Source organism: Phaethon aethereus (assembly GCF_964289735.1).
Source record: "Phaethon aethereus genome assembly, chromosome: 1".
Classification (NCBI taxonomy): Eukaryota; Metazoa; Chordata; class Aves; order Phaethontiformes; family Phaethontidae; genus Phaethon; species Phaethon aethereus.
Window position 1 is genome coordinate 94,186,683 of NC_138575.1, and position 10,170 is coordinate 94,196,852.

At 46.0% G+C, this 10,170-nt stretch overlaps 1 protein-coding gene across 1 annotated transcript; it reads left to right on the forward strand.

Annotated features, from left to right (window-relative positions):
* Positions 1 to 6,295: 6,295 nt before the first annotated feature.
* Positions 6,296 to 9,164, forward strand: LOC309409619 (cell surface glycoprotein CD200 receptor 1-B-like; the record flags this gene model as incomplete). The annotated part of the gene is made up of 4 exons (XM_082005799.1): positions 6,296 to 6,416; positions 7,632 to 7,940; positions 8,561 to 8,812; positions 9,013 to 9,164. 4 exons carry the CDS (start codon positions 6,296 to 6,298, stop codon positions 9,162 to 9,164), a joined length of 834 nt encoding a protein of 277 aa, XP_081861925.1.
* Between the last annotated feature and the right edge of the window lie 1,006 nt (positions 9,165 to 10,170).

The window sequence follows — 10,170 nt, forward strand, 5'->3', positions numbered from 1 at the left end:
TTGAGCACCCACATAGGAGCATGCTCTGAAACACAGCGGGTGTGATCAGTGCGACCCGCTTACTCCACGTAGCATCAGTTGCATGATGCGTAGAGGGGACCCTCCCTTTGAACATCCAGCCCAGCACCAGCAGTCGGGGTGCCAGGAGGAGCTGTGCTTCAGTACCAGCCACTTCCGAAGAAGCTCGAACCCCTTCATATGCTGCCAATGCCTCTTTTTCAGGTGGAGTACAGTGGGCCTCGGATCCTCTGTATCCTTGACTGCAAAACCCTAGGGGTCGACCTCAAGCCTCCCCTGATGCTTTCTGCCAGAGGCTCCAGGTAGGGCCATTCTCCCCTGGCTGTAGTGTAGAGCACATTTTTAACACTGTGTCCTGCCTGCACTGGCCCAAGGGCTACTGCATGAACTATTTCCTGGCTAACTTGTTCAAAGGCGTGTCGTTGCTCAGGGCCCCATTTGAAATTGTTCTTCTTCTGTGTCACTTGATAGAGAGTCCAATTTTTACAATTGGACTGTAATTTGGAATACGCATTCTCCAAAAACCCACAACGCCTAAGAAAGTTAGTGTTTCCTTTTTGCTAGTTGGTGGAGACATAGCTGTTATTTTGTTGATCACATCCATTGGGATCTGACAACGTCCATCTTGCCATTTTATTCCTAAAAGCTGGATCTCCTGTGCAGGTCCCTTGACCTTACTCTGTTTTATGGAAAAACTGTCTTTCAGAAGGATTTGGACTACTCTCAAAAACTTCTTTTGCTGTGTTGCCCAATACAATGATGTCATCAATGTATTGCAGGTGTTCCAGAGCTTCACCCCATTCCAGTGCACTCTGTATCAGCCCATGGCAAATGGTAGGGCTGTGTTTCCACCCCTGGGGCAGTTGGTTCCAGGTGTATTGGACACCCCTCCAAGTGCAAGCAAATTGTGGCCTGCACTCTTCTGCCAAAGGGATTGAGAAAGACGCGTTAGCACTATCAATTGTGCGTACCACTTGCCTGCTTTTGACTCCAGTTCATATCGAAGTTCTAGCACATCCAATGCGGCAGCACTCAGCGGTGGCGTGACTTCATTGTCAGTCTCCACTCATCATTAGACTTTCGCATGGGCCATATGGGACTGTTAAAGAGTCAGCGAGTCTTGCTGATCATTCCTTGGCTCTCCAGCCAATGAATCAGCTTAGGGATGGGAATTAGGGAGTTTCAGTTGGTGTGATATTGCTGCCGGTGCACTGTTGTGGTAGCAATTGGTACCCGTTGTTCTTTGACCCTCAGCAACCCACAACAGAAGGGTCCTCCGAGAGACCAGGCAAGGTAGACAGCTGTTTAATTTCCTCTGTTTCCAAGGCAGCTATACCAAAAGCCCACCAGTACCCTTTTGGATCTTTGTGATACATCTCCTGAGGCAGTCTATGCCAAGGATGCACAGAGCCTCTGGGCCAGTCACAGTAGGGTGCTTCTGCCACTCGTGCCCATTTAAGCTCACTTCAGCCACCAGTAGAGTCAGCTGTTGGGATCCCCCTGTAACTCCAGAAATACAGGTGGGTTCTGCCCCTTTACAGCTTGATGGCATCAGGGTACACTGTGCACTGGTGTCCACTGGAGCCTTATGCTCCTGTGGGTCTGGCATGCCAGGCCATCAAATCCACACCGTCCAATAAACTCGGTTGTCCCTTTCCTCCGCCTGACTGGAGGCAGGGCCCCTCTAGTCCTGGTCATAGTATCCGTTACACATTTCTTGTGAATAGAAATCAGAAGTCCCTTTATTAAGATCGGAATTCAGACCAGCCCTTCTACTCTGTCTGGGAAACTGCTCACTGGAAACTGGAGCAGCAATTTTCCTGGAAAAAAACCCTTTTGTGATTGTTTCTTCTTGCAGCACACGTACCTGTACCTCTAGGGTCCAGGTGGACTTTCCATCCCACTTCCTCATGTCCTCTCTGTGGTCATGCGGATGAAACCACCAGGTGGCCTGAGGTGTGTATCCCATATATCCTCTCTCTTGAGCAGAGGAGCATTTACTCCTAACAGCTGAGATGCTAGTCTGTACAGGTAGGGTGTAGGACATATCCTCTTTGAGTTGCTGGAACTCCTGGAACAGGTTCTCAAACAAGATTTCAGAATTTTTGGATAGTTTTTCCACATCTGAAACGCAGGCCCATAGGGAGGAGGAGAGATTTTCTTTGTATTGCCAGAGCTGGCCAGCCAGTTCATCCACTGTTGGTTCCTCTTTGTCTTTCCAGGTCATTACTGACAAAAGAGCTGGCATACGACGATGGTGCGCTTCATATAAACTTTGGCCACATGGGTTGCGTGCACTGGACTTCGTCTGGATCTGTGTTGTCCAGGTCATTATAAATCACCTCCACCACAGCTAATTCCCTCAGGTACTGGATACCTCTTTCCGTGGTGGTCCACTTGCCTGGGTGACATATAACATCTTCCTTGAAGGGATACCTTTCCTTCACGCCAAACAGGAGTCACCTCCAGACACTGAGTGCTTATGTCTTTTTTCCAATCTCCTTGTCCATGCCCCCTTCCCTAGACAGGCACCCCAGCTGCTTGGTCCCCTACCCTCTAATTCCAGGCTACTGGCCCCATTACCCCAGCATCAGAGCAGCCAGGTGAAAATGTGCTCACCTGGACGACAGCTGAAGTCTTTTCACATATCTCGCATCTCACTCGGGGGTAGGGATTGGGTGGTTATCTTTGTTCTGCCTCTTCCTCCTCCTGTTCTTGTGATGGCCCTTCTTCATCAGCCTTTACTAAATAAGCTGACTTTCATGTCCATTTCTTCTTGTGTATGGGGGCAACTGATACTGGCACAGGTTGGTTCTCTGTTTCATCTTCAGTGTCTATTGCCGGGGTTGGAATAGCTGCAGTGCCCGTTGCAGGAGTTGGGAGCAGCCGCAGTGCGCCCGCATCCACACCGAGTACCAGTAGCAGATGGAGCGGTATTTTTAAATAATTGTTCAACTTTAAACAAGACCTGAAACACATCCAGGAGTAGGAGCAACAGGAACATGCCAGTTGGAACATCCCAAGGATATTAAAAATTTTCAAGAGCTGTTGTAACTAGCCTGGAGGAGAATGGGAAGGAAGGTGTCTACCCTGTAAATTTCCTCTCTGAGGAGAAAAGGTTAAAAGTGTAATTATTAATAATTTCCAAGAGATGGCTCCCGAAGTACAGAGATGCCGGCAACACTGAGTACAAATACCAGTTTCATGACCAGCCATTTTATCATGTCATAAGCCAGTGTTACAAAGTACAGCACAATAACCTTGACCCAGCTCCCTGAGATGATAAAGAGCACAACAGGGAATATATACTGGAGGTGAGGTGTTACATAACACAACCCTGAGAACAAGCACAACAACTTTGAGAGCAAGTGAATTGACATTGTGACCAGCAACTATCAAACTAATATAATGAATGCTTATAAAAAATCTGTTCTATCATGCTTTGTCATTATCTCAACCCATCACACCCCACATTGGGTGCCAAAAAGGGCTGTTGTGGTTTAAACCCAGCTGGCACTAAGCACCACACAGCCACTTGCTCACTGCTCCCCCCATCTCAGTGGGATGGGGAGGAGAATTGAAAAAAAAAAAAAGGTAAAACTCCTACGTTGAGATAAAGACAGTTTTATAGGACAGCAAGAGAAGAGAAAATTATTATTATTATTATTATTATTAATAATAATAATAATAGAGAAGAACAAAGAATATACAAAATGAGTGGTGCACAATATAATTACTCACCACCTGCTGACCAATGCCCAGCCAGTTCCCGAGCCACAGTCACCACCCCTCTGCCAGCCCACCCGAGTTTATATACTGAGCATGACATTATGTGGTAGGGAGTACCCCTTTGGCCACTTTGGGTCAGCTGTCCTGGCTGTGCTCCCTCCCAGCCTCTTGTGTGCACCTCCTCATTGGCAGAATATGGGAAGCAGAAAAGTCCTTGACTGAATATAAATACTGCTTAGCAACAACTAAAACATCAGTGTGTTATCAACATTATTCTCATACTAAGTCCAAAACACAGCACTATACCAGCTACTAGGAAGAAAATTAACTCTATTCCAGCCGAAACCACGACAGCAAGTGAGAAATGACACAAAGGAAACAGGATATCATGCAGTTGTTCATGGTACTCTGTGACTTCAAGTAAAACCGGGTCTCAAAATCTGAGTCTTCTGAAGTCTTCTGAAATGAGGAGGAAACAATCTAACTCTGAAGGACACTTAAAACCAGCTCCAGGGCCGTGCTGGAGGTGGATGGAGGACCACCAGGTCCAGCAGCTCAGTTGTTTGGATCAGCTGCCTGGGGCACCACAGTGGTGCTCTCGCCATGATATTAGCACGCTCTCTGGTTCCAGTTCTAGTGTCAAACTGAGAGTTTGCGTTTCTAAAAATAAAAACTAACCATCAATCCTCCCCCTGCCAAATCACCCATATACAACCTTCCCACTCTTCAGTCATGCAGTAAGTTGTGCTGTGGCCAGACTGTAACCCAAAGACTCAAAAACCAAAAGGCTAATTAAAGAAATATGAACATGATTTTTCAGCCATCACCTTCACTATCAGGGAGCAAGCAGAATCTTTAGCAAATAAAAACCCCAAGCCCCAAAACATTAGGCCTCACCCCAAAGATAACTGGACTGGGTTGCATCACATGCTGTAGGGAATGCTCCCTTTCCATTTATCAGGAGTTTTCCTTGGTTTCTAAACGACCCTAGATCATTCCAGGTGCCTGGGTGCATTGCTCCCAATTAAACACCAAGTGATTAGGACCCTGAAAGCTTCTGATTTTCATGAAGCTACGTCACCCACAGATTCTATGAACCTATGGTGTGTCTCACACTGCAGGGATCTAAATGTGATCTTTGCATCTTGGATCTGTCTCTAAACATGAGAAATGGTTGTTGCACTTAACCACCAAACCACACAGCACTTAAGCAGAAGCTGCATTGACCAAGGTAGTTGTCTGAAATTGTTTGACAGAGTGACTTTCAGAAAGTGTAACTGCAGCAACAACAGCCAGCAGAGATGAAGATTTCATTATATTGCTGCTGTTGGCTTTTCTGAATATAAGAACTGTGAACACAGGTTGCCTAACTTTCTTTTTGATCTTACCCAGCTTTTCCTTTGAGTCACTAATGGGTGCTATGCCTCTTCTCAGTTAAATGGCACCCACTATTTGGGGGGTAGTGGGGGAGACACGGTTGCCTGCCTGCCAGTGAATCCCTCCATTTGTGGATGTCTTGCATCTGCCTAACTGTGGAACTGAAGACCTTCCAGGAACCCTTCAGCCCAGCCATGGAAATACATAAATCTGCTGTGACAGTAATTGTGGGGGCAGAGTTTCATTCTTAGAACAGGCAAATAGTCACTAACTCATTTCAGCCTAGTGGCTTCAAATTTTGGGGAAGCTAACATTTTTCTGATAAAACTAAATTCAGTGCATCAGTTTCCAGGGAAGCTCATCTTATATCTAGGGAAGCTGTCTTTGCTGGTATAAGACAGCAGTCTTAATCACATGGGAAGACAGGCAGTAGTAGCTTGGGGAAATGTCTTGTAAAAATTAAGGGACTTTTATCATAAGTCACTGATACCTAAGAGTAAAGCTTGATATCTTGCAAAATAATATCCTGCAGCTCAGAACTGGAGCATCCTTCAGTGTTCACTTGTGTATGTATGGGGGGAATACAGTACCAGAACAGCTTGAAAAACAAACAAAACAGTGCTGCAAAAAAAGCAACCTTGGCCTGTCTGTAGATGTGCTTTTATCAGAGAAACAGAACTGTAAAATAAATGTACAATGTACCTACCTACCTGCCCTCCCTGCAGGGGAGAAGTGACTGCCAGTGCCTTTTAGAGAAAAGGTCTTGGGCTGTTAGGTATGTGGGGAAGGATAGAGTGGGGAGGAAGAGGAATTTAGGAAATTTTTTGGAATATGTTGAGCATCCTTTAAGCGGTAAGCTAAGAATATCCTTCCCCCAATTCCCAATGATAAAATTTTCACTGCGAGATCAGAACCAGACATGAAAAATCACACTGCTTAGACTTTGTGCAAGTTCTGCTATAGAGTTTGTCTTCCCACAGTAACACTGTACCGAAGGCCAGTGGTCAGAAAGAAAATACCAATACCATTTCCTCTATGTTCACCAATTTTCAGCACAGGAAGCTTCATGCTAGCAAGAAGAAGAACCACCTCTTTGTGGCTGCACCTCAGGGCCCTCAGGAGCACAGGAGGAGCAGTGACTCCGGCTGCTGAGGATCACTGGCAGGGGAGGATGGGGAGCTCACAGCAAGCTGGATGGTGCAAGAAACCCTCAGCACCCACAAACGCAAGAGCTACTTTGAAAGTTGCCAGAAAGACCACGTACACCATCACTGTGGTCACAGAAGCTACAGGTACTTCTGACAGTACTTTGGTACCAGCTCTCTGTTAAGGGCAGAGGAGAAAAAGGCAGTGTATCAGAGTGATGTTTACTCAGTTCTTCTTTGAGAAAGAAAAAAATCTAGGGATTGGATCTTTGCAAATTTTCAAAAGGAATTTTTGGTGCAAAACCAATAACCTGCAAATCAAAACGTTTCTAGCTGCAACTTGATCTTTTCAGTCGTCAACAAATAAGATGTTGAACTTGGACTTTTCAATGATTTGATGAAAACTGGTAAGGATTTTTTCGAAGTGTGATTTTTTTCATGATAATTAACAGATTTATTAAAAACATGTTTGATGGGAGGTTTTCTGATCAGTCTGAGCACCCTATCAAGCTTTACTCTTAGGTATCAGTGACTTATGATAAAAGAAGTATACTGGGATTTTAGGACACTACATTCAGATGAAAATTTTAATAAGACTTAATGGGAAAGTTCTTTCCCTTTTCCAAACTTAGTTAAATACTTAGAAAAACAAATTCAAAAATGTGGGATCTGAAAATGCAGCTATAAAGCTTCTCCTCCCTACCCTACATTAATTATGCACATTTTTGTTTGGGGTTTTTCTGTTTGTTTTTGTTAGGAGAGCTGATGCAGGTCACAAGACAGTGATCTTGAGTCTGTCAGGGACGTCTGCATCTACAGCAAGCAGGAATGTGTTTTCTTTCCAGTTAAATGTCATACTCCTCTACTATTTCATCTGTCACCACTATAACCAGGGAAATTGGTTCATATAAGCTTTGCAGCGGCAGGGCAGAAATTGCCACCTGTGCTTGACCTGATAAGCACAGAAGTGGGGTGAATGTCTCCAAACATTCATTTTTCTGCTGTACTGGGCAGTGATGCTGAGGGAAAAGCAACCTGAGAGATCTCCCCACACAGATGGGCTCTGCAGCTCATTCGGATTCTGCTTCACAGTCATGTTATTTATCCACTGTCCTAGGGAGAGTACCTTATGGAGAGAGTGAGTGAAACAAGGACCAATGTATGCGAGCACAGCCATGAATTTGGAGATCTATTCCCACCTAAGAAGAGAGACGCAGCTCTTGGGCTGGCACTGACAGGGCCTGATGCTGGTGTGTGACAGTGCAGACGTTTCTCTGTGAAGCACAGACCAGAACTCCAAGGCTATGAGCGACATCCCTGGGCACCTTCTCACACGTCCTTCTCCTTCTTTCTCTCCTTCAGGGAACAACAGAGTGTCAGCGACAGTAGGTAACAACTCTGTGCTCTCCTGCCCCCCCAAATCCAATGCAACTATGGTAACATGGAAAATAAGCCCCAAGGTTGGAGGCCCCTGCGCCTTGGGATACAGGGCTGATCAGAACAAGACGGACAGAACAAACTGCAGTGACAGCATGAACTGGAAATTCAGACCAGATCGGGACCCTGCCCTTGAGATACGGCGAGTGGCAATAGCCCATGAGGGAAATTACACCTGCGAAGTGGTAGCGACAGAAGGGAATTTCCACAAGACGTACGACCTGACCGTGCTGGGTAAGGGACTCCCTCCTCATTTTACAGCTCTCCAAAGGCTGGTGTCTGGGCCTGGACATACAAAGCCTCCTCTCCCCATGCACCGGGGGATATACTAATCCAATATACTAACAGGATTCTGCATGTGCTTCCGGCTGTCCTGTAGAAACAAATCATTAATACAGTAACTTAAGAGAACTAAAGCCTGTGAGAGCAACACTTCCAGGGGCTGAGATATTCTACCAAACATGGGGTGTTTTTATCCAGACAGTAAGAACAGACCCATTTCCTCTTATGCTGGCATTCCAATATGTTTTAAACCACCTGTACGATGGCCACATAGTACGAAAGTCTAGTTCAGCCCTGTATTTGGGATAATTCCCTACCACAGTGTGCAGGGATACCTCCTCTGTCGGTACGTGGCTGTGGTAACTCACCTGAATGAGGGAGAGCTGTCCAAACGGAAAAAAGAGGCACGATCTTTGTCTCTTGAGACTTTGTCCCATGTCGCTGTAATGGGAGAGCACCTCCAACCTTATTCTCCTCTTTTCACTGTGTTCATGTTGGGCAGAGAGCAAGAACATCCTATCCCAACTGCGGCAAACTAACTCCATGCATCTCCCCTTCCTGACGCTTTGCAGTGCCCCCCAGGCTGACCCTGTACTGTGATGACCACGGGAACCCTGTGTGCGAGGCAGCAGCAGGGAAGCCGGCTGCTCAGATCTCTTGGGTCCGAGAGAGCAACTCCACTCCCAAGGAAGAAGGCCATGACAACGGGACAGTGACTGTTCTCAGCAAGTTCACAGCATACAGCACCAACGTGACTAATACAACCTGCATTGCGTCCCACCCAGCTGGGAACCAGAGCAAGTCCATAGCCTGTTATCCCTCAGGTACGCTTGCCTTTGTGCCTTCGGCATTCAAAACCCCGTTTAGCCTTCTGTTCATGCACAAAGACAATCGTCAGTGGCACTGGCAAGATTGCAGCAGGAACCATGCAGCTGAGCTGAAGTTTCCAGTGAGAAATTTGTCAGGAGGGAGAAGGATAAACAAAAGTGCTGTCAGAACTGCAAAGTCCTTTGTGAAATTCTAGGAGAGGAGATGGATGTAGTGGTCTTCCCTTCCACAGACAGGACTAAATTGAAAGGCAAAATTATTCAGAAGTTCATGACACACAAAGATGTCAATGGTGTGATCACCCAGATCTATGTATTGCAATCCAGTGGTACCATTGCATCTTGCTAATTGTTGGGTTACACATAGGTTGTGACAGGAAGACTGAAAGCCAGTTTACACCTTCCAAAGACTGGCTGGTAGGTGAAGGCTCTAGGTGGTGAAGTTGAAGATGTTGCTGGGACATTGTATGCAACCGTATGTACTTCACTGAAGTGCTTGGCTGTGTTATAAATGATTTAGTCCCAAACAGGATTCCAATTCAAATTTACAATTTATTAAGCGAATAGAGGCAAGCAAAACAGCGCTGGGTGCGCCGGGAGTCTCTGCTCCACCAAGACGCACGCGGTTCAGTTCCTGTTCCTGGTTTATATCCTGTCTGTTAATACATATTCATGAATAGGCATGTCTTCTTCGGCGCATGCCCTCTTCTCCTTCTAGAATCTTCTCGACTCTTCCTCAGCGTGATCCTGTTCGCTAATACATATTCATGAATAGGCGTGTCTTCTAATACATATTAATGATCAGGCATGTCTTCTTCAGCGCATGGCCTCTTCTCCTGCTAGAGTCTTCTCGAATCTTCCTCGGCGTGCCCCCAGGATGACCCCAAACCTTATGCATGCGCTTTCTTTACACAATACTATGCGGTCAGTGGTCAAACTGGTTTGAGCTGATATACCAGCAAAGTAGTTTAACTTTCTCCTGTAAAATACCCCTTTTTATGGTGCAGGAGAAATCCATGAAAGTACAGAAGATTACACTTCATCACACGAATCAGATAAACATATTTCACAGCTGGAAGAGAATCAGAGCTGAAATTTGCTGGGATGCGCAGGCAAGACCTGCAGCTGGACTACGGAAAGTGGTGGGGAGGAGGATCTAATTAGTGCCCATACAGCAAAAGACACAGCTTCTCCATCAAGGGCAGGGCGGGGGGCTTGCTTATACCCAGTTCTGTGCCCGGTGCTGTATTCCAGCTACCTTAGCTCATCCTCCAAAGTACAGCACAAAGAGAGCATTGTCTAGAAGATGCCATCCTGACAGAGGCACAGGGTAAACAAACGGTCTGTGAGATTTA